We start from the raw sequence: 27,340 nt of genomic DNA, 5'->3' as shown, positions 1-27,340 counted from the left end.
AAACTAATATAAAATCAGTAGGAATCTTCTTTTCCCATGAAGCCCTAGAATTTCCACTTGTCAAGATCTCACTGTTTTCTTCCATCCACCATCTTCTTTTCCGGCGAAGCCCTACAATTTTCACTTGTCAAATCTCACTGTTTTCTTCCATCCACGATCCAATATGACAATATGACATCCAACAAATTTAAAGCACCAAAGTCCAATATGACAAACAACAAATCTAAAGCACCAAAGTAAAAGGAAAAAAAAAGATAAATAAATCACAATATTCCCTTCCACGCCACCAACTTTTCCACCCTTCACAAACGAGGACGCCTCCCTTTTCGCAGAAAAGCCCTCGCCTTCCTCGCGAATCCGCCTCCACTCCCCCTCCCTTCCCGAGGAAACCCCCACCTTGCATGGCCAAGCGCCTCCCGGCCGACGGCCTCGCCGCCATCCGCGCCGCGCTCCGCCCCTCCGCCCGCGGCCTCCGATCCCGCCCCTCCCAAGGCGGCAAGGCGGGGAAGCCGTCCGCCGCTCCGCTGGATACGCCCAGGAACGCCGCCGGCGCCGGCGCCAGCGCCGGGCGCGCGGAGGTGCGGGATTTGGCGGCGGCGTGCGGACTGCAGGAGGACGACCGGGTGCCGCTCTCCGAGGTGGTGCTGGACTGCACGAGGCGGTGGTTCCAGGACACGCTCAAGGAGGCCCGCGCCGGCGACGCCGCCATGCAGGTGCTCGTCGGCCAGATGTACCGCAGCGGCTACGGCGTCAACAAGAACGAGCACAAGGTGAGCCCCCTTCCTTTTCGCTTCTTGGTGGGCTCTCGAGTAAAATGAAGTAATGAGCCTTTCTTATATCTTGCTTCTGAATATGGCAATTGATAAAATCTTCGATATGGATCAGTGTATTTACATCTGCTGGGTAGAATTTATATATGCTTCTGTTACTATTGTAGTAATTTCATAGATTTTCCCTCATAACTGTATGTGACCGATAAACTTCATCAACCACTAGCTAATTTAGCTTGTGTGCTTCCTTGCTAAATGCTAACCATCGTCAATGGAGGAAATCGGTTCAATTGAACTTGTAATCTGCTCGTAAACATGCTTACTGTTACATCTGCAATCATAATACAGATGGAATTAATCATAAATCGTCTTTTTTAATTGTGTTCTCATGGTTAACATTCTAACAGAAACTACCTGGTACCATTTTTCCAGTCCTTTGGTGAATGTGGATATACCAGTTACAGCTTTTTGACATTCACATTAGAGTTTTCTTAACATAGAGTTAAAACTTAAACCAAAATTTTAGGCGTTGCTTGTACATCCACCTAGATTGGACAGGTGCATGTTGTCAGAGGGGGTGGGGATGGCTTGCCACTTTCCATCTTGGTTGGAGGCTACTCATCCCTCTAAGGCGCATCAAGTGAAAATGCAGAGCACAAAAGAACGAGGAATTACAACCAGGAGCATGTAATATTCCTAGGGGAAAACTGGAGCTCAAAGCAGATAAGATTGGTTAACAGTATAGGCATGCCAAATCTGTGTTTCGCACTGGGGCCTGGCAGCAGTAGGTTTTATAACATAGGGCCTGTCACCAAGCATTCTTACTGAGATTTTGGGTTTCTGTTTCTTTTTTATTCGATGCATTATTCTTCTTTATGTTGCTTTGCTACAATTTTTTAGTTGATTGACAATGACATCTTTATCACATAGGCTCAAATTTGGACGGAGAAAGCATCACGATATCGATCTACAGTCTGGAAAGTTAGCAACAAACGCCCAGGTTAGCGATCCGCAGTGTAACATCCTGCCTATATTTAAGACCATTCGGTTTTTTTTTTCCTCTAGAATTCAAGGACCCTTCAGTATTCTGTTTTTCTGGTATCTCCGGCTTGCATTTGTCTCCTGCTTCTGTTTTTCTGTTCTTTTCAAGTATCTTGGGCTTGTGAAGGTTAAAGAAAGAAAAAGAAAAAAAATTTCTACTGTTTCTGGGGCTGACATATTGTTTTGTTGCAGGATACAATGCTAGTGACTCAGATTCAGATGATTCCAAGGAAACAGGCAAACAATCACATGTTACTGGAAAGGTAAGTTTCATGTCCCATGTGCCACTGTGATCCACAACAGTCTCCATTTTCTGGCGTCTTGTAGTTAACCATTATAGTTCCAGATGTTGATTGTTGAGAAACAATCTTTGTTTCGGTTCATAGATGTCCTGCACATTTGGGTTAGCTCACCACGTATAGACCATTTAGTTGCACAATGAAGAATTTAGGATTTCATGTGATTGATTGCTTGGTATTGAGTATAAACCATTTTTATGATCCACACAACTAAATAAATTAGTCTCTTCAGAACCGGTACCCTCCTCAAGGACAGCAAAAAAAAAGATCACTTTTATTCCTCCTTTTCTCTTGAGACTTGAATACTCTGTTGATCTTGTTTTGTAGCACATAAAAGCAGGGTTGTATATACATGAAATTTGATCTTAAAATACATGTGAAATTAAGTATATTTTTTGAGAAAATGTGCACTATGTAGAGCGAAGTATGTATACTTTTTAGACATTCTGTTACTTTTTCCATTTGATTGAAAACAAGTTTTAAAAAGTCATTTACTTTGCAGTGACTACAAAACCAGCAAGGCAAGAAAAACTACCCCATGATGACATGATGTACCCCATGATGCATGAAATACGCGGTTCTATCAAGGAGATTATTTGCGTGCCCTATTAGTTAAGCGTGTATGGTGCTCTGTTCTCGTTTGTGTGGTTTACAAATTTACTTATCATTGAAAATGTAAAATTCTCAGGATGGGTTTCACTGAACACTGAGCATACGAGGAATCAGTAAGGATATTCGATTTTTTGTTTTGTCACGAGCATTCTCATCTCTTTGTTGCATGTCCTAAATGGCGAATTCTGTAAAATTCAAATTGTGAATGGGTCAGAAATAGGTACGAATTTTGAAATATCCACAGGTAAGAAATACACAAAATTGTAAAAGAATAATTAAAACACGCCTAACTAATGGGCAAAGCTGTCAAAAACTAAAACTGCGCAATAATCCCCACCCCAAATTAAAAAAAAACAAAACAAATACAAGCATGTACACGAGCTTAAAGATTCATGAATAGCCATCCAAAGGGACCAAGAGGATTAGTACAAAATTATGTGTGTATTCATTCTCATCAAGAATAGTATATTTAAATTCAGTTCATATGCAAACAGGTTGAGATGGCCGAGTTGGTCTAAGGCGCCAGATTAAGGTTCTGGTCCGAAAGGGCGTGGGTTCAAATCCCACTCTCAACAAATTTATACGTTTTTATTTTCCGAATTATTTCGCTCGAACTAAATGCAGGTTTCCCCCCTTTAGCATCTTCACCATTTCCACGCCCAAATCCCACTCTCAACAAATTGACACTTTTTTATTTTCCGAATTATTTCGCTCGAACTAAATGCAGGTTTCCTCCGAATTATTTCGCTCGAACTAAATGCAGGTTTCCCCCCTTTAGCATCTTCACCATTTGAACTTGCAAGCCTTTTTTTTTTTGCTCTGATAATACGACCTTAAATCATTTCATTTTTCGAATTATTTCGCTCGAACTCTTTTTTATTTTCCGAATTATTTCGCTCGAACTAAATGCAGGTTTCCCCCCTTTAGCATCTTCACCATTTGAACTTGCAAGCCTTTTTTTTTTTTGCTCTGATAATACGACCTTAAATCATTTCATTTTTCGAATTATTTCGCTCGAACTAAATGCAGGTTTCCCCCCTTAGCTTCTTCACCATTTGAACTTGCAAGCCTTTTTTTGGCTCTGATAATACGACCTCAAATCATTTCTTATCCCAGCATATCACATGTCACCTGTACACGTTTCGTTTCGCAATTTGCTGTCTTCCCCTCGATGGTATGCCCATGTAGTATGGATTTTTACCGGATTCTATTTAGAGTAATAACATGATAATCACAATCAACTATTGAATTAGAATGATAACGTGATGGTTTTGATCAGATTCGCCTTAATCAAAAAGTGCAATTTGACAACCGGTCCATAATCAGAACTGCATCTGTTCAAACAATCAGGAATCCCATGTTTGATCAAAAAGCATTTAACATTGAACCGTAACTGCATGCATTCCTGGTAGCCATACATTGTTCAGGGGGTTCTTTAGTTCGACATTGCTGAATAAGAAGGGTGTAAGCAAACATTCTCCGAACATTGAACCAAACACCAGCTCTACCAGTTCTCTATTACACTTAACCGTGTCCTGGAGGTAATTCTGGTGCTGATGAGTGGTGGATGTCTCACATATAAAGCCCTTCCGGTACACCTTCCTTCTTCTTGAACATGACCTTCTCTTTGGCCTTCTTGAAATCGGCATGTGTCACCTAAAGCAACAGAAGAACAGCAAATGTAAAAAGAGAAGTGCAACAAAGACTTGCATTCCATGCAAATATGTTCTGAGCGCAGCTCAAACTCAGATCTGAAAGGATTGGCACTTAGTATGCTCGAAAGTTTTAACATTAACAGTACTAGAGAGCAAGGAGTCTGGTTGAGAAAACAAAGCTGAGTTACCTTCATTCTGCGCTCCCTTAAAGCGAGCAATCCGGCCTCCGTACATATTGCTTTGATGTCAGCACCAGAAAACTCATCCTTGGTCATCACAAACTCTTCTAGGTTAACATCATCTGCCAATGTCATCTTAGATGTGTGTATCTGCACCCAAAAACTATTGATAAGAACGAAGCAGGTTTCCAATAAGACAGAACTTGAAACATTGTAGAAAAGCACCTGGAAGATCCGCCTCCTGGTTTTAATATCTGGTAACGGAAATTCAATCTTTCTGTCTATCCGACCAGGTCGAAGCAAAGCTGGGTCAAGACTTTCAATGCGATTTGTTGCTAAAATAACTTTAACATCTCCCCTTGAATCAAAACCATCCAGCTGATTAAGCAACTCCAACATGGTTCTCTGAATTTCACGCTCTCCACCCGAATGAGCATCATACCTATAAGGAGAAAAAAAAAAGTTCATCAATACTCATATAAACTATTTCATGGGAAGTTCCACCAATCTTTTACTATACACAAACAACATTCATCATATAGAAGACTTCCCATTTGAAGTATGCACTACTCTACCTCTTTGTTCCGACTGCATCAATCTCGTCAATAAAGACAATTGACGGAGAAAGATCATCAGCCACCCTAAACAATTCTCTTACAAGCTTGGGGCCATCACCAAGGTACTTTTGGATCAACTCACTCCCAACAACACGCAAAAATGTTGCTGATGTAGAATTAGCAACCGCCTGCAATAATTACAAAAAGATATTCATGAATTTTCAAGGAAAAAATATAGCTATATAATATCAAATTTGCACCTTTTTAATCATATGCAAAAATATGAACATGAAATGAATAACTAGCATTTATTAAGTTACTAGTTTATTAATGAATTGAATTTGAAATGGAGTAAACATGGGAATTCAAGACTTCAATGTCCTAAGAAAAAGAGACAAACCTTTGCAAGTAGAGTTTTGCCTGTGCCAGGTTCCCCATATAATATTACTCCCTTGGGAGGCCTTATTCCAATGTCCTCATATAGCTCAGGATGAGTCAAGGGAAGCTCAACAGCCTCTTTAATCTCTTGAATTTGGGCATCCAGACCACCGATGTCCGCATAAGACTCCAAAGGTGCCTTTTCAACTTTCATGACAGAAACCATAGGGTCAACCTCATCTTGCAAAATTCCAACCACAGAGAGAACCTGAAGAAATGATTTATCAAGTTTGGTTATAAAAAACTTCTCACAAGTAAAAAAGAGCATAAGAGCAAGTTTAATAGTAGAGCCAACTATTGGTTATAAGCTCATATTAGAGCTAACATGTATAGTAGGTTAGCTATAAGATTAGCTCTTTTTTTTTTCTCCTCTCTTTTTCTACCCTATAAAATTAATGCATCTGTCTTGAAGCATGTGTAGAGGGAGCTAGCTCTTGCATGAAAGCCAACTCTCCATATTTTTCTTTATCTCTCACCTCACATAAGTTTATAGTTGGCTTATAGCCCAATATTATCCTTGCTCTAAAGCTTCAAGTCTATTGTATCAAAACAGTGCCATAATAATTTCACCATTGAATAAAAATTATATCAAAGATTTCCAAAGTGGCAATAAACTGAGAAAGACTGGGAGATGCTTCCAGTGGATATAATTGAAGACACTAGACACATATAAGAAAAGGTGTGCTACAAAGAAATTATGGTGTTGACAGACAAAAAACAGAACAAAAAAGGAACAGTGCACTCCTAAAAGTGAAATGCTCCCATGGAGAAAATAAACTTACTAAATTACATCCAAAGGATTAGATTACACTGTTCATAATAATCACTCTTTTCCAAGACATTCAATCTTCAACCAATACTTAATCTTAGTCATGCAGAGTTCCCACAGTGTTCGAAATTAAGGTTGTAAGAGTTGCATATGCATCGCCCACTGAAATGTAAGGTAGCCGCGACCCTTAAATATGGCAATCTTACATACAAATGGAGTCAAATTAAATTAATACTATTTGCTTTCTCAACCATCAAAGTGTTTATTGCCCTTCAAAAGAAAATTTGGTGATTCTAGTACAAGCCTGAAACTGGCCTCCATCACATATAGGAACCAGTAGGCAAACAAAAAAACTGGCATTTAACGAAAAAAAAACATAGTTACTTTGAGTTTCTTCTGAAGAAGTCCGCGAAATATTTATAATTTTACTGTTACCATTTGCAGGTACCGAATGTGCACCATCTGATCTGATTGCCTACAACACAAGTCAAGCATAGATTACCTAAATGCTACTGGGTTGTGGGCATAGAATACCTTAATGCTACTAGATTGATGTACATATATGTTTAAATGTTTTCCATCTGCAAGCAACTCTACCATGACAACCATTCATACATTATATGGTTAACCTTTTTTTTTTCTTCAGAAGAAACTCTACCATACCAATAAAAACATTCATAATTACTAGTAGAAAATGCTCCGGTCATATTCACCTCATTTTTTTTCTTATCCCGCCATGACCTGAATATTCTTAGTCTGTTCCATAAGTCTAGTTCTAACCAACCTTTTCGACCCAATCACCAAACCATGAACTACTGATGTGTTAGTGTGGTGCTTCCAATCCCACTGAACCAATCCATCAGGAAAAGGGGAAATTATACACATTAATACCTTGTTATGCATCAGAATGGCACACCCTGGCTCGAGCTGGTCCTTGTCGACGAATGATAATATGCCAACATAGTATTCCGGCCCGACGGACGACGAGACGATGGCGTGGCTCTCATCGATGATCTCCTCAAGCGAGCCAACGCTCATGGGGGTGCCCCGGAGGTCATCGACCTTGGATCGGTCCTCCTCCGTCTTGTCCTCGCTGGGTCGCAGCCGCTCCTGGCTGACGACGAACTCCTCCTCCATGAGGAGGTAGTCCTTGACCCGCTCCAGCTTGAGCAAGCGGAGGCGGCACTTGGAGAGCGGCGCCACGGCGGGCAGGCGCGCCGCCGCCTCGGGCCCCTTCTGCTTCCGCTGCTTCCGGCCGACGCGGGACGGCGCGGCGGGGGGCTCGAACTTGCGGTCCTTCTTGTCGCCGGCGCCGCCGTCGCCCGGCTTGCGATCGCCGGGGAGGCCGCCCTGCTTCCCCATCCCGCCGGGAGTGCCCTGCCCCATCGCCGCCGGTGGGTTGCGTCGCTTCGAGGGTTAGGGTTTGGGTGTTGGGGGGATCGGGAAGAGGAGAGAGTGGGAATAAAAGTTTTTTCCTGGATGAGATTGATAAATATTCTCTCTCAGTAATACTCCTATGCTCCCATCGGTTGGACATTTGGCCTAAAATGGCTTATTTGGCTTATTAGAAAATTAAAATTAATTTATAAGTAAAACTTTTATAGATTTGTTCGTAGCGACTTAAAAGCCAACATTAATAAAAAAATTATGTTAAAAGTATTTCAAAATCAACTTCAAAATCAAGTTCAAAAATTCAAATTTTGGCTTATTCTTTGGCTGTTTAGGCCAAACGATGGGGCCACTGTACACTTGCCAATGAAGAAGGAAAACGAGTTACTACGTGGTGACAGCAGGATGAAACGAGCTCATACCACATTTATTTTCATATTTTTACTGGATAAAAAATAAATACGAATAGCTCGGATAAAAAAACAAATACAAATTATCTTGAATACGAATAAATATCAAATATGACCGGACACAAATACGGAAACAATTTTTTTAACACAAAAACCATCTCAACTTCTAATATAAACAAATATCATCATATATGATTAGCTCATTTTATATAAAATATAGTATAATTTATAAAAATATTTAAAGTTTAAATAATATTAAATAGTGTTGACTAGTGTTAAGAGATGGACTACTATTATAAAAGAGTAAATTTCAGAAAACTGTAACTTTAGTAACAAAACTATCAGTTAGCTGCAACATTAGTGGCATGTTTCAGTTTGATGTAACAATAGCGTGGGAAATTATCACAAAACTGCAACTTTTACGTTATATGCTGCTACAGTACATAGATGACAACTGTAGCAGCATATAACGTAAAAGTTGCAGTTTTGTGATAATTTCCCACGCTATTGTTACATCAAACTGAAACATGCCACTAATGTTGCAGCTAACTGATAGTTTTATTACTAAAGTTATAGTTTTCTGATATTTACTCATTATAAAATCTAAAAGGTATATTGAAGGTTGTAGAGTTATAAAGAATTGGGGTATGTCTCATGTTCGCAGCGGATATCCGAATAGCACTGTTCATCGGATATCCGTATCCAGTGGAAACCATGACATCATACTTGTATTCGTATCCGAGAGCAAATATCCGTAATCATATCCGTATCTGAACTATTAGAGAATTATCTGCTCCGTTTTCATCCCTCGGTGACATGACATCATGATCGTCGAGCTCATCTTACGCAGATGCTTTAGTGTATCTAGAAGACCTACGGAACCCTAAAATGCAAAATTTGTTATAGAATATTCAAATTTTATGTAATTGATTAAGGGGCATTGTAAAATCGTGTTACTATTGAGGAACACCCCCAATAAAATTGGTGTAATTGCTTATAAGACACTGGTGATATTATTTTATAATTTTCGAGCAAAAAATGAAGAGAGAAATTTAAAAAGACAAGTTTACCCCCTGCCTGCTAACCTTATTTTATAATTTTTGAAGAGAAATTTAAAAAAGATAAATTTGCCCCTGCCCGCTAACCATATCTAGGATGTGTTCGTATGTCGGGTTGGGAACTTATTTGTTGTGCATGGAAAACGGAGCGGCCCATTAGCGCGTGATTAATTAAGTATTAGCTAATATTTTTTTAAAAATGGATCAATATGATTTTTTAAGCAACTTTCGTATAGAAACTTTTTTTTTACAAAAAAACACACCGTTTAACAGTTTGAAAAGCATGCACGTGGAACACGAGGGAGGTGAGTTGGGAAAGTTGGGGAAAGAACTCAGCCTTGTGCTCCCACTGCCGCTAGCCGATGGTCCTGCCACTGTTGGAGTTAGATGTAAACTTCTCTTTTTAAAATTCGTTACTTCACTTTTTGCGTGGAAATTATAAAATAATATCTTCGGTGTCCTATGACCAATTACACCATTTCTTTTGCCCCTCAACAACGACATGATCTTGCGGTATCCCCGCAGCCAATTACACAAAGTTTTAAAATCCTATAGCAAATTTTGTCAAAAAAAATGTAGAAAAATGCCACTGAAAATTATTGCGGTTTAGATGCACATCACTAAAATATTTTGTGCTAAATATTTACAAAGCTGAAAGTTTTCTCCATCTCAAAATTTTAATCCACCAATATATGCAAAATAAATAAAATTTAATTTGTAAATATGATCTCAATATGACCATGAAAAAAATACTCATGTTACTTCAATAATAAGGCCCAATTCTTTTCTTCAACTCCAAACTTCAACTTTCTTGTTTTCCGTTAGCACGCTTTTCAAACTGTTAAATGATGTGTTTTCTTTAAAAAAAATCTATATAGAAGTTGTTTAAAAATTCAAATAAATCCATTTATCAAGTTTATAATTATTAATACTTAATTAATCATATGCTAATGAGTTTTCTCGTTTTGTATGCGCTAAAATTCTTGCTACAAATTAGGTGATCGAACGCAGCCTAAATTACGAATACAACAAGTTTATAAATATGTAATTATAAAAGCAATGAACAAATCGTAGTGGTGTATATGAGGTTGTGTCGATATCCTAATTACATTTATAATCATATGTATCTCCAAGCACATAAACTTCACGATTGCATATTTTTAAGACATAAAAAAATATAACATTGTTCTAAAATTATATGTCAAATTTGTAACTCGTTTGACGAATCGCATACCGGTTGTAGCCATCTAAATTTAAACATTGTTTACTTTGCTACAATAACATGTCAAACTAGATAACGATGTGGTTTTGTGAAATTTTTGGAGTATGATACATGGGGTTATGTGAAACTTTTGGACTATGATACATGGGGTTATATGTCACATGCCAAAACAAACCTTTTTGGTTTTATGTAATTTGGATCATAATATCTCTGGTTTGATGAAATTTGCTCCTTTTCAAAGACCAACTGTTTTTTTCTTTTCTTTTGAAGCTGAATCTTCTTGATGGCCCATGGGCTGTTATATTATTACGGCTGTCTAATTGAAGTGCAGTCACCACTAGTTGGACAACATTACAAAGTGATCATGTACTCACAAAGTCACAACCGGTAACAAATACACACATCTGACTGTACTAACATAAATCGATCACAAACCAACCACCAAGAAGGAATATAGAAATGACAAATCTAGCCCATAAATTCCTCACGCTAAAAATTTAGTACACAAATTGAACTTAGACGCTACAATAAAATGATAACAGTCTCACATACAAAAGATGCTACAATAAATGCTCACATAGGTACACTTATCTGTATCTTCAGAACAAGCAGTTCTCACCTTCTCATCACCGCAGAAATGTTGTTCTGGTAGTCAAAGGGTAGCACAAATTTTAAACAAATATTGCGGTCTTCAGAGCTTCAGGCATGTTGCATCTAAGCTTATGTACACATGTGTAAGCTACCAATAGGTAACAGCAATCACCACTACGCCTTCATGTCATCATAAGTTCTTGCATCTCCAGGATGAATGGATCACATGAAATGGGCTTTACTCCTATAGAACGATGCTTCACATGTAGGTTTGTTTGGAGAGTTTGTATCCAGAAACTATCGCTGACAAGGCGAGGGATACAAATGCCAAGAAGGCCATGCTGATTGCAGCAGCAGTCGTGTCGGTGAAGCGGTTGATTACTGCAGATCTCATCCGATTTGTAATGGGTGTAGCAGCAGAGAGAGCAGACATCAGCAAGTATGCGACTACCTGTAAATGCATCCGCTAGTCCCTGTTAAATCTGATACATAATATATGGCTGTGATGTTTTGTGAATGACTTGATTATGAGAAAGAAAATGCAATGGCAGCCAACTCAGCGTTGGAAGCTAGCATAACCCAATAGGCTCTCGATAGAATAACGGTGAAAAAATAACCTACTGCATGGTACCTTGTACTACATGGTGTAGGTATCACGACAAGAACCACAAAGTCTGAATCCTCATCAAAGAATCTAGTGAGAAAGATAAACATGTAAAATGAAATCGAAACAAACTTGTTTTGTCTGCTGTAAGCATAAAATAAATGACCTTGTGTTGATCAATAGGATTTAAATGACCTTATCAGTCCAACTTATGTTGATTAATTGAATCTATAAATGAATTGGGCTAGCAAATTCATCATGGGTCAACTTGAGCGAATCTACTTCTGAGTACTAGCATAATAGGGTCCACAGATAAATTTCGTAAGTTTTGCCATGAATCCAATTTCATGAACAGAGTTCATGAAACATGCCAAATAGTCATATTATTGCAGGAGCTGACAAAAAAATATCCTAGCTAAAGGGCACAGGTCCAAAAGAGTCATATTCTCCAGGGCGGGCTAAGTGAATGCGGTCCCCTACCAATTCAAAGTTGACGATTCTAGTACATGAACTTTCAGGCTTAAGCACATTTAGCATCATCCATCAGATACCACGGATTTTTGACATATAGTAGTATCTGCAACCCATTGAAGATCCAAAACACACCGAAACTTCCACCAACTTCCAATGTATGGTCCCAACCACTTCTGTCTACCCCATACAAATGCTATACTACCCACTGCATTACCATCATTGCTGTTGTTGCGCTGCCATATCGATTGATCAAATTATAGGACCATTATTGAGCGAGGCAGCGAGCTACTAGCCTACTAGTACTCTAAACACTTTTAGTTCCTTCCAAAAAGAAACAAGAAAAGGGCATAGGCTGTAAAGTTGTAGACATGTCTGGTAGCAGAACATCACAGTGTTACATGGACAAAATCTAGCTACTCCAACAGTCAAAGATGCTTCAACTAAAGCTAATACCAGAACTGTATGCCTGTTAGTAAATTAATCGCTTGGATCATTGGATGGGTTTCAAATAACATGGGCGAAACATAGTAGTGGATTGAACCCTCTTTAATCTGTACCGCGGAATTGGAATCTCTACCCAATGGGTATTCTTGCTTTAGCATGGTAAATTTCCCCCCACTCTTTTGCATCTTTATGCTCCCCTTTCCTTTGTCTAATCGATTGATGAGAAGTATTTGGGTGAAACAATTAGTACACAATAGCAGCTCACCTGATCACTGGCGAAATCGAGGAGCCGCCCGGACGCCGTCGGGACGGGGTCGACGCCGCGGCGCATCCGGAGAGCATGCCGCAGCGCCTGCGCGAGCGAGTAGGCGAACGCCAGTGCCGCAATCGCGAGCAGATACCTAGCATCGAACACCGCAACAACACACCCTAAGATCCCCCCATCAACTTGAATCGAAGAGGGCCAGGGCGGGGGGGGGGGGGGGGGGGGGGGTGGGGAGGGTGGCGAACCTGTACTCCTGGTACCGGTCGAACTCCATCCAGTCCCCGTGCTGGTTGGAGGCGACGAGCACGAGCGCGACGAAGGCGAACGCCGCGGCGGCCGCGTGCAGCGCGAGGGGGCTCTTGTCGAGCATGTCCTCCCGCCGCCACCGCGCCACCACCGAATCCACCACGCCGCCGCCGCCCCCCCCGGCGGCGGCGGCGGCCGAGTTGGGGGCGCCGTTCTGGGAGCTGTAGTCCGGCTTCTCCACGTCCGGCGGCGGCTTGGCGGCGGCGTCGGCGTCGGCGGGGACCATCGCCATCGAGCACTACTAGCAGCGCGCGGCGCGCGGCCTTCTCTCTCGGGGGTGGTGAGATGTTGGCCGGGAGTGTGTGTGGGTGCTAAAAACCGTAAGCGAGGTGCTTTGTGTGCGAGTCCGGAAAGGCACTTGTTACGCAGAGACGGAAAGCAAAGCTTGGGGGGATTATAGCGGGAGGTTGACGGCTCGACGCATGTAACGTGGCGCGGTGCGACGGGACGGGGGAGCTGTATCCATCCTAGTTCGGGACACGTGGAGCCTGCACACTGGTTGCAACCTCGTTGCTGGCCCACTGCTGTGTTGTTGCCCTCAGGGAAGAAAATTTGGTAAGATTGGAGTCCTACACTTATCCGAAAGACACTGACAGCAGACCGAGAGCATCTCTAACAGTCTCTTTATCTCACTTTTAAATTAAATTTTAGCAACTTTAAATAAAAAAAAAAAAGGGACAATTGCAAATTTACCACTATTTTGAATCATTATTGTAAAACTACCACTAGAAAAATTGCAAAAATACCATTAGAACTGTCATTCGAGTAGCATCCTTGCAATATTAAAAAAACCGATGGCAAATTTACAAATGCCCATAAAAAAATGCATTTTAACAAATGGCCAAACTCCTCACGCTGGCCAACTTTGGCCAGCCAAAATCGTCTCGCTAATCGTGGGCCCCACGCATGAACCCCACGCCTTCCTCCTCCTCCTAAATCGAGCGACGTTTCTCCCCACATCCCCAGATCCAGTGTGCCGACGCCCTCCCTCCACCGGCACCGCCCCTCCACCACATCCCTCTGCCGCGCCGCGTCGTCGTCCACTGTCGAGACCGTTGCCCCTCCGTCGTCGTCGTCCGCTATCAAGGCCGCCACGTCGTCATCTTCCTCCCCTCCTCTCGCCTCGCCTCCCCACCCATAGCAGCCACGCTCCTCCGCCGCGTGCTCCCTTCCCCCTTCCTGTGTCGATGCCCTCCTCCACGTCGGTGTCCTCCCTAGAGTCGGTCCTGACATTTGGGAGGCCCTATGCAAACTTGACACTATGGATCATTAATAAGTTAGAGCTAATTTTTTTTACTTCTAATACACACACACTATTCATTAGTGGATAGCGCAGTTAAAGAATCAAGAAACAAAAAAGGTATTCTAACAACTGCTACCCATCCAACAGTAACAACTACAAAAATCAAAGAAGCATTTCAATGCCAATGAATGAGCGAAGTGCATGCTTAATTTCATCAACATAATCCTGTTTTCCGAAAACCTAGTATGTCTCGTCACAGTTGGATGGGGGGTTTAACGGCCAACATCGAGTCCAAATACTATTCCCAGAAAAGCATAAGTAGTAGTGTCAGCTGGTAAAAAAAAGAAAGGGAAAAAAAAAACTAGAGTTGGATCAGTATTTCCACATACCCGGACGGGAGTTTTGTAATGAATTCCAACCCTTCCTATCATCGCAGCAAGCGATCAATCAAACAAGACAGAAAACTTTTCGATCCAGGCCAGAAGAACCAAGCAAAGGGGTGACTGTTTGTGAATTTGTGATTGCGCGAGATAAGAACAGAAAATTATCATGTCAACCTGCCCATGGCTCTCGCCATCGGCGACCGGGACGGCTTGGGGAGACTGGAGACTGGTGAGGCATCGGCGCATCGCCCTCGCGCTCGCGTGCGGCGTGCGTGATCCGCCGTCCTCCGCCCTGTCGTGTCTACGGTTGCGGGTTAGTGGCGCCCGCACGCGGTCACGGGCCAAGCGGATCCGTTAGCCCAAAAAGGCCAGCCTGCGGAAGGGATAAGTTCACCGGAGATCCCCCAACTTAACACCGAGATTTTTGAGATCCTTTAACCATAAAAACAGAAATGTGTACCCTTAAACTATGTAAAACCGTCTAAAAAAAGGTTCCGAGACAATATAGCTGCCAGGTTTCGCTGACATGGCATCCTAGTCAGCAAAAAAAATTAAAATAAATATGTGAGGCCCACATGTAAGTGAGAGAAAATGGTGTGGGCCCCACATATCTCCTTTTTTTTCATTTTCTCTTCTCTTCTCTCCCGATTCTCTCGAGTGGGCATGGCGGCGGGGAGAGAGGTGGCCGGCAGTGGAGTGGGGGCGGCGGGAGAGGGGGAGAGGGCCAGCCGGCGCGACGGCTGCGGCGGGAGAAAAGAAGAGGAGGCGGTTGGCGCGAGGGCAGCGGCGGGAGAGGAGGCGGTCGGCGCTGTCGAACGCTTATGGGATGCGGCAGACGATGCCGAGCAGGACGGCGGCGGCCTCGTCACCATCTTCCTCGTCGTCGTCGCAGTTGACGGGTGCCAAGCGGAGCGGTTTGGGAGGGAGGGGGGGGCGGCCAGCAAGCCCGTCCGAGCTTGCCTGCTTCTGCCCCGCTCCGCCGCACTCGCCTGCCGCCCCTCCGCCCACCGCTGCTCCACTTGCCATTCTCGCCTGCCGCGCCTACGCCCATCTCTCCCCCTCTCGTGCTTCTTCCCCGTGCGCCGCCGAGCCCACTCCACCACTGGCCGCCGCGCCCGCATTTGCCCGGCTGCTCGTGAATGTGCAGCTGACATGTGGGCCCCATGTACTTGTTTTATTTTTTTCTGAGTAGGATGCCACGTCAGCGAAACCACCCATATATACTACCATAGGATATTGAGTGCACGGTTTTTGTGAGTTTAGGGGTATACATTTCTGATTTTATGGTTAAGAAACTAAAAAAATCTCGCTCTTTAAGTTGAGGGACCTCTGGTGAACTTATTCCGCCTGCGTAATAACCTTCTCCGTGGGCCGTTTTGCGGGCAAGCGGCTGGCCTGGCCCGCGCCACCCAATTCAGGTCCACGAATTTGTTGGTGCGGTGGGACTGGGAGCCGCCTCGTGCAGGCTGGTTCAAGCTCAATTTCGACGGCTCCGTGTACCACGACGGATCGGGCAGTGCGAGCATCGGCGGCGCCATCCGCGGACCCGCGTCGGTCGCCTTCGCCGAGACGACCGACCACTGGAGCATCGGCGTACGTGGTGGAGGCCCGCGCGGCGCGCTCATCCGCGGCCTACGTCTCGTCTCGCTCTCGCCTGTTTCATGGAGAGGCTGGTGGTTGAGGGCGACGACCGTCCAGCTGCTGCGTGGCGACTGGCGCGGAGACACAGACGCGGATCCCGGCCGCCCTGCACGACGAGATCGTCACCTTGCTCGGCTGCTTCGCCGAGGTTGGCGTGCAGCATGTCTACCGGGAGAGCAACCACAGGTCGCCGATGACGTGCTCTGCCCCAGGCGTACCGGTATCCCGGAGTCTGGACGCCGTCATCCCCCGTCGCCGAGAAGGCCAACAATGACCGCTGCGGCGTCGCGCACGACGCGCATGCGTTACAGCGACAATCAAGAAGGCTTCTTGGAGATGGCCCGCAGCTGCACGCACAAACGCCGAGCAGTGGCTGTGCGGCCGCTGGTGCAAAGAACGTGGAGACAGAGATCGTCGCCATGGCCAAAGTCGGTGCATGGGCACGCGGCAGGATCGATCAACTCGACCGACATGGCGAACTCAAGTCTTTCGCTTCTGTTTGTATAAGTGTAGTTGTCTCCCGCTGTAAACATGTATAACATTGATCATTCTGGTAGATAATGATGTACCGATCATTATTCATTGACATCTATGTACTGTAATGTTACCTATAGTATTTAATAAATAGAATATTTTTTTTCAATTTGAGAATGGATCGATGTGTCTATTTAACTTTCCCGTGAGGAGTTGTTTAGTGGTGGTGCCAGTTCATCACTAATCAGAAGCTACACTTGCTTCGGCAGAGCACAAACACATAGTACTACTCCAAACTAAACCCGTGAAACACGGAGGGGAAAGAAAGGTAAAGAAGCGGCGGAAAACTCTGCATGTTTTGTTTCAATCTGACGAACCAATTCTGCCCTGCCCTGAGACTTGACACTCCAGAGTACATGGCTCCGTTCAGTTTACATTACACGACATTGATTTCCCCCGCTCACTTTTGTTGTTCCTCCTGATCTGACACTTGGTTACCAGTATAAATCACCCAAATTCTCCCAATTACCTCTGCTTTGAGAGCAGTTGCATCTTGCAGCGGTCAGGGTGAAAAACTAATCAGAAAGAACAGCACGAGAGGGGCAAAGAGGGAGATCATCGATCGTCTCTCACCCAAAACTCGGTGATCGAACGGCCGAAATCGCCCGCCACAACGATCAGGGCCATGCAGCGCCGTTCGATCTTCCGTCGTGCGTGCACGGTCTGTGCACCGTGCACAAAACTACAGTAATCATCCGTGTATGTACAGAAAAAAAGAAAACTAAAAAAAAAAAAGTAGCAGCAGCAGCACGAGCAGGTGTCACTCATGGGCGGCGTCTTCTTCTTCCGCGATGATCTGGAGGTGCGGCCGCCACACCGCCGCGCGGACGCTCCGGCGGCGCTTGCAGCCGGTGGCCTTGCCCTCCGCCAGCACCTCCGCCAGGTAGCTGTCGCCGCCGTTCTTCGCCGCAACGGTCGCATCACGGGCCAGCACGGACGTCTCCGGCGTCGGCGGCGGCCGTGGCGCCTTCTTCTGCTGCGGCCGCGGGCGCGGCGGGGCCGACGACGACGACGGCTTCCTCTTGATCTTCTTCTCCGGCACCGACGAGGCCGGCACGAGGAAGTAGAAGCACCCGCGCTTGAGCTCAGACTCGGGCGAAACGATCAAGATCCGCCGCGCGCCGCCCTGGGAGCACGGCCGGCTCAGGACGTGGCTCGGGTGCGCGGCGACGACCTCGCCGGCGGTGACCGGGCGCGCGTACTCCTCGATGTGGCCGTTGAGGTGGACGATGCGGACCACGTCGAAGGAGCCGCAGGGGAGGACGCAGGCCAGGCAGCATCTCAGGCTGTTGCCCATGTTTTGCGTCTTCAGCTAAGCTAGCTAGCTAGAGTGTGCTGCACTGCTGCTCAGTCACTGCCTCACTCACTAGCTAGCTGCCCTGGAAATCAGTAGACTCTTTGGCATGTCTCAGTGTCACTGGCTAATTTATATAGGGGGGGCTTAATCAGCTTGAGTTGTTGCTAAGCTAAGCAAACCAGAGTGCAAGTGTACAGAGTTTTGAGTAGATTAATTAAGAAAGGAGAAGCACTGGTGGTCTACTGCCTCGGAGGGGTCAGCCATCATGTATAAAAAAAATTAAATGCCACCATCATTAGAGTATGTTGGTTATCTCTAAACTCTTTGGATGTGCACGGTGAGTAGAAATTGCCGTTTTTTTTTTTTGACAAATTGACCCTTTTGGAAAACTTATTTCGAAACTAACCCCTGCCAAAAACTTCAACCAAAAATAGGCCGTCGCCTCAGCGCCAAACACATTGGCGCTGACGTTGGCCGTGTCAGCGCCAACGGGACTGGCGCTGACATTGTGCCACCGTGGCGGCCGGGCCGATCCCCAACTGACGTGGCAGCTACCTCAGCGCCAACCGGACTGGCGCTGAGGTGGGACTTGGCCGCAACCCCCAAGGCCCAGACCAGCAAGCCTTCTGGATGGCTTGCGGGCTGGGACCTCAGCGCCAGCCCACCTGGCGCTGAGGTGGGACTTGGCCGCAACCCCCAAGGCCCAGACCAGCAAGCCTGCTGGATGGCTTGCGGGCTGGGACCTCAGCGCCAGCCATAATGGCGCTGACTGTTGGCCATATTACTAGTCATGATGCTATGACGACGCCCGTTGTCCTCTGCATGTACTTCTTCCCTTAACGGCACATTCTCCTCTGCATGTACTTCCTCCCTTACCGGGTCATTCTCTTCCCTGACCTCCACATCCGCCATATCATTTACTCCCTCGCCCCCCTCCACGTCTTCCTCAATCAATTCTTCCTTCCTACTACACCTCTCCGACAGTTCGTGACAGCTAATGGGTGATTCTATAAGTTCTTTCTTCCCTATCCTACCATCTTTCTTCCATGCAAACACCTCAAGAGATTTGAAATGTGACCCCAATACTATATCTATATATGTTTGCCATTCGATCTCTCCATTCAAGTCTAACATAAATTTATGTGACATGACACCGCCGCCCACATCGTATCTCCCTTGTATACCAACCGACTCATCATTCCAATCCAATTCATGCTTGATGCGAGACATTAACTCCTCAAAGGTAGGCTTCGCAAAAAACACTAATTGTCTAACTGTCATTCCCTCAAATTGGCTTCCATGTGTACTTTCATCTACCACACAACCACCATAATGAAGCCGGACCAATCTATCCATCTACAATTTTAAACCCATGCATAAACATTAATTACTTGAAAATAATATGTAATTACCATTGCAATACCAATACTTCAAAAGCTAACAACATGTCTAATTTTTCCAATAAATAAGTACATTACTCAAATACTACACATTATTGATAAAAAAAACTCTACTCCTACAAATTACCTACCCTTCACCACACATCAACCCCTTTCAAACCCTCTCAATCACCACAAATCCATCCCACATCCTAGGCCATCACCACACATCCATCTCCCATCAAACCCTAGTGCATCACCAAACATCCATCCCAAATATATTTTGTCAAATGTATCAATAACAACCAAATGGATAAAGATATGCCACTTCCACACTTCATCCCCACCCATATTATCCATCTAATAATCCATCCTTAGCCAACTATTATCAAACCACGTCTACAACCAAAACAATGCAAAATATCCAATAAAACTTTGGGGAACTTAGGGTTTATAGAGGGGTTTACCTTCTCTTCCGATCCCAAACTCAATGTCGCACAAATCACCTTCGATTAGAGAGGTTTTTGGGGGAGATTGGGCGAGGAGAACGCGGTGGCGACCGAACCCTAGGCGGGCGGCTGGGGAAAAAACGGAGGAAGAACTGGCTGGGGCGGCCTCGGCCGGGCTCTAAGTAGCCAAGGTCAGCGCCAAGTTACTTGGCGCTGAGGTTGGGCACCTCAGCGCCGAAGCGGTTGGCGCTGAGGTAGCTGCCACGTCAGCTAGGGGATCGGCCCGGCCGCCACGGTGGCACAATGTCAGCGCCAGTCCCGTTGGCGCTGACACGGCCAACCTCAGCGCCAATGCGCTTGGCGCTGAGCCGACGGCCTAGTTTTGGTTGAAGTTTTTGGCAGGGGTTAGTTTCGAATTAAGTTTTTGAAAAGGGTCAATTTGTCAAAAAAACGGTAGAAATTGTGTTTCATAATAACGTGTACGTACTAGTACAAGAGTACACACACTACAACTCACTTTTTTTTTCTTTTCTGAGGAACACTAAAGCTGATTCCCATTCACGGATAAATTAATACAGTAGTGTTGTGGACATTGCCGTGGTATTAAAATGCAACTGTGACCATTAATTTATAGTCAAAAAGTATTTATATGCCACATTAAACTTAAGATGTTGCGGTTGTAATTTTCAAATAAAATATATATGTATATAATTTTCATGTACCCAATTTGATAAAGTTTGGAAGTTTGATCACATCAGAGGGGGTACTTTAATATGAGCAACACATGAATTATTTTCTGTTTTCTGTTTTATGTAGGAGTAGTAGAATGAAGGGCAATGTGTTACCATATATCACTCCTAACTGGCATGTTTATTGATTGAATGTAAGTACAAAAAATAAGTGTGTTACGTTTCGTTTGTCCGTACATGGAGAGCTCTTGTGCCAATAATTCGGGGTGTGTGCATTCTACATAGAGATCTCACAATCCGCATCAAAAGGTGAGCAAGTAGCTTCCAAACCCAACCTTATCGTCCGAATTTTTCTGGGTTTTGATTTGAGGCGCTTCTTTTTTTAACTTCCTTTGACTTGAACTCTACTCTCTCAAGGCGTTCTTTGAATTTGTTATGTCGATGCTCCCCAAAAAATATTCTGCATTTTGATCTTGATCGTCGTACACACAAGTGGCCGAAGATTGGGGGTTCAACATGAGTTTGTGCAAGATTTTATAGACTTCCTCCCTTATATAAGCTTTTATTTTCTCTCTATTAAGGAGGTCAGCTAGTTTGTCACGCCAGCAAATTTAAGCAATCGATTGGCATGTTCCACTTGTTCTAAGTGCATAGTACCAATTCTCAGGAATTATATAGTAGTAGCTGCAAATTTTTAGAAAAATGAGTCAAGTGCACTTTGGGATATTAATTGTTATTAAAGTTTCAATTCAAACCATCTTTAAACAGTTTCTTTTCACTTTGGACAAGTTATTATTGTTAAATGTTGTGTTGCCCACATGCATACAAGTGACACATGGACAATAAAGGTGATTAATCTCATTGACCTCTGGGTCGCACGGTCTTATTGACATGCTAATCATCTGGTTCAAAGTGCTTTGAGTGACATGTGGGCCACATGGTCCAAAGCGTAACATTTGGCAACAATATCTAATTCAAAGTGAAAAAGATTTGATATAAGCAAACTTTGGTAAGGATGTGCCCCAAAGTACAATTTATAATTTGAAAGAAGCTCAAGATAAATCTAACCCTCGCATGTGTAGAAATGTACATGTTAATTATATATTCATGCTTATCTTGCTAGTGACTAGTGTGACCAACCCCTAAAGCTGAGATATATAGGGCCGGATTATAATTCTTTTCTAGGACATGATCATATGAAAGCACAATCATACTTCCTACATATATAGGATTGTGGCCTTCGGCTAGCTCCAAGTGACAGCCTAACACAAGCTAATCAAGGATAATCATAGAGACACCACAAGCAGCTAGCAGCTAGCTGATCATTAAGAACATAAAGAGAGAACACATGCAATTGGGAATACTTGTACATGTCGATCCCACCATGCATGAATGCATTGCAAAAGAACAAGCACCTCAAGGCAGCTAACCGCCGGTGCACTTTCGGGGACCCGGAACGGAGCGACCTCAGCCGTCGGATCTTGATCGGGCGGCCCGGAAGCCCGCGACATGCTATTGACAGCCCTCCATGCTTTGGGGCTCTCTTTCCTCCCCCATTGAAGTTGCAGTGCTTGTATGGGGCAATGCCATTGCCAGCTCCATAGTTAATTGCGATTTCAATACTTAAATCACGGTGTGGAAGGTGTGTGGGCTTAGAGTATTAAGTAGTGACGCAATGCTCATACTCAGGCCATAACTTCCAATCACACCTATAGAATTTTAATATATCGTCTTTTTCAACATTTAGATTGGTAAAAAACCGATGCGAATAATAAAAGGTAAGTTTATAGTGTTTAATTTTAATATGTTATTTTTAATGGAAATTCATTTAAAACAAAACGAATTATTTCCTGTTGAGTTCCAATACAATTTGTATGTTAATTTCCAAATAGCCCTAAAACAACAATTATTATGTGAAAGGATTATGTGTAAGACTTTTTTTTTTAACACAATATAAATGCAGTCATTCACGCAAGTGTACACTCACCCCTATGAACGCATACATTTATACATTACCCCTATGAGGCTATATGAGTATCTCCGAGAAATTGTCAAATAGGCTGGCATAGGCTTACCATAAACGTCTCGATGTTGACGAGTATGTCGCCTAGTTAATCTTAATCTTAACTATTATAAAAATCGAAGATGTTTCCACTAGAATTTCGGTACGTCATTCATATTTGAGTTGGTTTTCTAATTTCTACAACATTCGTATTTGAGTTGGGTCCATTTTTCACGCGGCGATTGCATGCGACATGTGCGCGGCTTTTTTTTTGTTAGAGATGTGCGTGCCTGAGTCCCTTTTTCACTCGCCTCTTGCCACGCGCTGGGATTGGGCCCGCGGCGCCCTCACGCATGTGATTTATTTTCCTTGCCGCACGGCCGCGCGATTAGGCCCACGACGCCCTTGCCCATGATTGCCTAAAATCGTATCCGATTCTTTATGTTGCACACTTTTAGATATCGACGCGGTCTCTGATTCTCTTTTTATATGCGTACTGAACAGCCAGCGTGACCAGCTTGCCTCAGTGGGGAAACCAAAAACTCTTGAAGTGGCTAAAACTCTTCAAGTGCACTAGAAATTGATGTATGTACCATATGAAAAAACATAAAAATATTGAAAGTTTTGTTTATTATGTGCATAATCGGCTAATTATGATAGAAATTCAGTTTTTTTTAATCTCTAACAAAGTTTCATCCTCTCTCGTTCTAGCATATTCGCTTCCCTTGCCGTAGAATAACCACTCAATCTCTCCTTCCACTTGTCATCCTACTTGATAGTTTGTCGATCATGCCCTCTCTCTATATACATACTCAAGTTTTTCGTATTTTTTCCCGTTGCAACACATAGGCACTTGACTAGTCACTAAAAAAATAAACCATAAATACGAGCACCCGTGTCACTTGAATCTAGATGGATAATGTGGAACCTAATTAGTTGAGTTATATTCAGTTCACGTTGAGAAAGATATCTTTTGGAGTTCGTCGATGTCCATTGATAAGGTTCAAAGTCTTGATAATGGCAGGAAAAACATGTTGGCTTCACTTCATCACTACTAAATCAGATCAGATTGTCCAATGATTAGAGGGTACCAGTACTTAGAATGCGTAGGTCCGTGAATTGTCGGTTTAGGTGTGATTAAAGGGTACCAATTCAAACTGTTCAACTAGCGCAGTCTCAAGTATAAACAATAATGTCCCTCTCCACTACATATTTCGCGGCCGTACTTCTTATCATATTTTTGTTTCATGGTTGTCACTCGTCAGCATTGAGAGTTCCATGTTTTTCATATACATATCTTTTGTCGGTACCATTTTCTCCATTTCATTTTAGGGGATAAAATAACATCATTCTAAGCTGAATTGGCGGGTTAAAAGTCTATTCTAATTCCCTCAACTATTGCCCGATTCTAATTCGTACTATGTCTTTACCGTAAAACCAAATATAATGGCTTCTTTAACTATCAAAATTGGCTAATTTTAACTCCATGCTTACTTGCTTAGATAGCAAGAGGGATATAAACAGCTAGGGACTAAAATAGACTTTTTCCTTCTTGAAAAAAGGTTGAAATGATAGTGGAGGCCCATTATAATATAGGCCAGCCTGATTGGCCCGAGAACACACCATCGTTTAAACCAGTTTAAGCCCATTTAGTACTTCCAAGAGCGCACAGTGTGTACTACAAAAGAAAAAAAAAAAGCGACCCATAATTAGTAGAAACCCTCCGTTCTCTTTGCAAATTCAAATCGAAATCCAAAATACAATATGCCAAATTCTAAACGCAAACACACAGGGTGTACCATCGACACGTACAATGCACACAGCCCTCCTCAAATCGCCACCACGTACGTACGTACACAACTACACAAACCCAAAGAAACGAAAAGTTCTTCTCTACAGGGCGCACAACGGCAGGTCCAGCGGCGGCGCCATGGTGGCCTCCAGCTCCGCCTCGCCGTCCTCCACCAGCAGCGCCATGCCCAGCCCGCCGGTGAGATGCGCGTCGATGTGGCAGTGCACCAGCCACACCCCGGGGTTGTCCGCCACGAACCGCACGACGGCCCACCCGCCGACGGGCACGCCGATGGTGTTCCGGCTGGGCGGGTCGACGAGGTTGAACTTGTGGGCGTCCCTCACCGGGTCGTAGTTGCCGAACCCCGTGGCGAGCACGTAGAAGTGGTAGCCGTGGATGTGCATGGGATGCTCCTCGGCGGCGAAGATGCCGGTGTCCTGGAAGACGATCTGCACCACCGCGCCGTACCTGACGCGGTACAGCTTGGTGCCCTTCACCGGCTGCCACAGCGCGCGGGGGACGTTCTGGGAGGTGAAGTCGAAGAACACGGGTGGCATCGGCGGGAAGTCGTCGGTGAACACGCCGGGGATGTGGTGGTAGTGCGCCTGCAGGAGGGAGACGGTGTTGGGGAGCTGGAACGACACGTTGTTCATGCTCGCGCCGAACCGGGTGTTGTTGGGTCCCTGGCAGAACGGGCCGGGCATGCAGTTGAAGAGGCCGAACCCCACCGTGGTGAACACCTCCTGGGTCACCGGCCCGGGCACCTTCACCGGCGCCGGGCTCCGGATGCTGTTCGAGAACGCCGTGGCCGTGTTCGTGTCGTTGTACGCCGGCAGGTACGGCAGCATTGGCGCCGGCCCGGCTCGCCCAGGGTTGCCGCCGGAGTACTTCGACCGGCCGAGCGACCCGTTGAACGTGCCAGCGCCAGCGCCAGTGCCAGCGACGGCGCCGGCGCCACCGGCAGCTCCTGCGCCTACGCCAGCGCCAGCAACGGCGCCGGCGGCACCTGCGCCGCCGGCTGTAGTGGGGCAGCCGGCGCCGCCCTTGTACTGGAAGATGGCGGTGGCGGTGGTGTTGTCGAAGGGGACGCCCTGTGCGGAGGCGTAGGCGCGGGCGGCGAGGTAGTAGCGCCCCGGGGCGGCGTGGGCGGTGACGAGGACGTCGGTGGTCTGGCCGGGGCCGAGGAGGACGACGGTGGTCTCGAACGGCTTGGTGTACATGGCGTCGGCGGCGACCACGGTCATCTTGTGGCCGGCGAGGGAGACGAAGAGCTCGGTGTTCATGGCCGCGTTGATGATGCGCAGCAGGGTCGTCTCGCCGGCGGCCACCGGGATGATGCTCGTCTCTGTCACGGCGACCGCATGCATGGTAAGCAAACGACTATAGTTTACAGGCAAAATCATGAATCACTTGCAAGTCAAAACGGGAGTGACGTTATTCTCACAACAGATTGGTCAAGATATTTTTTTTTATCTTTCTTCATTTTTTAATATTTTTTTGATTCGTTACCTGAATCTTTGTCTCTTCATTTTGTCACGTTGCAAGCATCTAAACAAAACAATGCAACGCTCATCTCTACGACCTATGCTATACACAACAGTAGGAATGCTTTTTTCCAAACCAAAAGTTGCCTTGGTCGGTTTAACCAAATCAGGAACTTGGCACAAGAACGTGCAGTGTCAGATAATTCACCTTCCACGAACTAGTTTCTTAAAACACACTCCAAATTTGAAGATGTTCCACTTCTGGCAGAGTAACTCAAGAAGTTAAGAAAAAAGAAAAAGACATGCACAATTTTTTTCGTAACAACCGCAGAAACAATCTCCTGAACGAGAAGAACCAACAAGTAACCACTCACCTTGGGCGGAGCACTCAAGGAAATCCCCCGGCTGGCCATTGATGAGGATCGCGTCGGACACGTTCGGCGGCGCGCCGGTGATCATGGACTGCCTCAGCACCGCGATCGGGTCCCTCCTCCACCACTCCGCTGCGAACAAACAAAACCAACCCACATCAACACCGTACAAACGATCCCTCGTGCGCGTGTGCGTCTTCCGTGTAATCGTAAAGACAAAAAAAAAATGTACTATACCTAGTATGATGGGGAACTCGGAGTGGGGCTTGGGGAAAGGGTAGGGGACGCCGGGGCGAGGGCGGATGAGGAGGGCGCCGTGGACGGTGGCGCGGAGCCACGAGCTGTGCGCGTGCCACCACAGGGTGCCCTCCTGCCCCTGGATGGCGAAGCGGTAGGTGTAGCTGCCGCCTGGGCGGATGGGGCACTGCGTCACGAACTCCGGGCCGTCCGCCCACCCGTTCCGCAGCTGGCGGAGGCCGTGCCAGTGCAGCGTCACGTTGTACCTCGCCATGTTCACGGCCCTGATCGCCACCGTGTCGCCGTCGTACACCTCGATCGTCGGCCCGGGGAACTGCCCGTTCACCGTGATGATCTTCTGCGTATTGCACAGCCTCTTCACTAGCGTCTCCTGGACCTGTTGTAAAAAAGAACGCCATCGCAGTTGCAGCAAGCTCAGGATAAAATCTTAGGCAAGATTATGTTAACTGTTCACCGCAATGCAAGAACGAGATCATCACGTACCACGAACTCGTAGAAGCGCTCCTCGGCGACGGCGGCCGGGACGAGGAAGCAGAGAAGGAAAAGAGCAGCGGCAGAGAAGAAGCAGAGCCTCATTGTCACCGGCCCTCTCGTCGTCGTCGCCATTGCTCTCCGATGCTTTGGTTGCAGGCTGGAGTTTGCCTAGGTGACGAGGTTGCGACGGCGAGACGAGCGTATATGTAGGGGTGGCTCAGGCGGGAAGGTGGTGCGGTTGTTCGAGGTTTGGAAGATTAG

General features: G+C 45.3%; 5 protein-coding genes and 1 non-coding gene across 6 annotated transcripts; 2 read left to right on the top strand and 4 right to left on the bottom strand.

The window, feature by feature from the left end:
* The first annotated feature begins 359 nt into the window (after positions 1–359).
* On the top strand, positions 360–2,864 carry LOC4332555 (uncharacterized). Its single transcript, XM_015773325.3, has 4 exons — positions 360–770; positions 1,701–1,770; positions 2,004–2,074; positions 2,613–2,864. The coding sequence occupies exons 1-4, from the start codon at positions 402–404 to the stop codon at positions 2,613–2,615; spliced, it is 513 nt and encodes a 170-aa protein (XP_015628811.1). The 5' UTR covers positions 360–401; the 3' UTR covers positions 2,616–2,864.
* A 352-nt stretch (positions 2,865–3,216) lies between these two features.
* TRNAL-AAG (transfer RNA leucine (anticodon AAG)) lies at positions 3,217–3,297 on the top strand. Its single transcript has one exon. It is a non-coding gene; the product is annotated as a tRNA-Leu (tRNA).
* Positions 3,298–4,082: 785 nt separating this feature from the next.
* LOC4332553 (26S proteasome regulatory subunit 4 homolog) lies at positions 4,083–7,783 on the bottom strand. Its single transcript, XM_015777315.3, has 6 exons — positions 7,212–7,783; positions 5,514–5,759; positions 5,132–5,301; positions 4,782–4,998; positions 4,566–4,706; positions 4,083–4,378 (listed from the first exon to the last, which is right to left on the bottom strand). Exons 1-6 carry the CDS (start codon positions 7,704–7,706, stop codon positions 4,295–4,297), a joined length of 1,353 nt encoding a protein of 450 aa, XP_015632801.1. The 5' UTR covers positions 7,707–7,783; the 3' UTR covers positions 4,083–4,294.
* A 2,978-nt stretch (positions 7,784–10,761) lies between these two features.
* Positions 10,762–13,448, bottom strand: LOC4332552 (CASP-like protein 4B2). The gene is made up of 3 exons (NM_001417591.1): positions 13,023–13,448; positions 12,778–12,913; positions 10,762–11,441 (listed from the first exon to the last, which is right to left on the bottom strand). Exons 1-3 carry the CDS (start codon positions 13,313–13,315, stop codon positions 11,250–11,252), a joined length of 621 nt encoding a protein of 206 aa, NP_001404520.1. The 5' UTR covers positions 13,316–13,448; the 3' UTR covers positions 10,762–11,249.
* Positions 13,449–17,153: 3,705 nt separating this feature from the next.
* LOC9266180 (uncharacterized) lies at positions 17,154–18,366 on the bottom strand. The gene has a single exon (XM_015774567.3). The coding sequence runs from the start codon at positions 18,179–18,181 to the stop codon at positions 17,645–17,647; it is 537 nt and encodes a 178-aa protein (XP_015630053.1). The 5' UTR covers positions 18,182–18,366; the 3' UTR covers positions 17,154–17,644.
* Positions 18,367–24,409: 6,043 nt separating this feature from the next.
* On the bottom strand, positions 24,410–27,340 carry LOC4332551 (laccase-3-like). The gene is made up of 4 exons (XM_015773527.3): positions 27,089–27,340; positions 26,585–26,981; positions 26,351–26,479; positions 24,410–25,837 (listed from the first exon to the last, which is right to left on the bottom strand). Exons 1-4 carry the CDS (start codon positions 27,209–27,211, stop codon positions 24,594–24,596), a joined length of 1,893 nt encoding a protein of 630 aa, XP_015629013.1. The 5' UTR covers positions 27,212–27,340; the 3' UTR covers positions 24,410–24,593.

Source organism: Oryza sativa, chromosome 3 (assembly GCF_034140825.1).
Source record: "Oryza sativa Japonica Group chromosome 3, ASM3414082v1".
In the NCBI taxonomy this organism is placed as follows: domain Eukaryota; kingdom Viridiplantae; phylum Streptophyta; class Magnoliopsida; order Poales; family Poaceae; genus Oryza; species Oryza sativa.
This window is presented reverse-complemented; position numbering and strand designations above follow the sequence as displayed.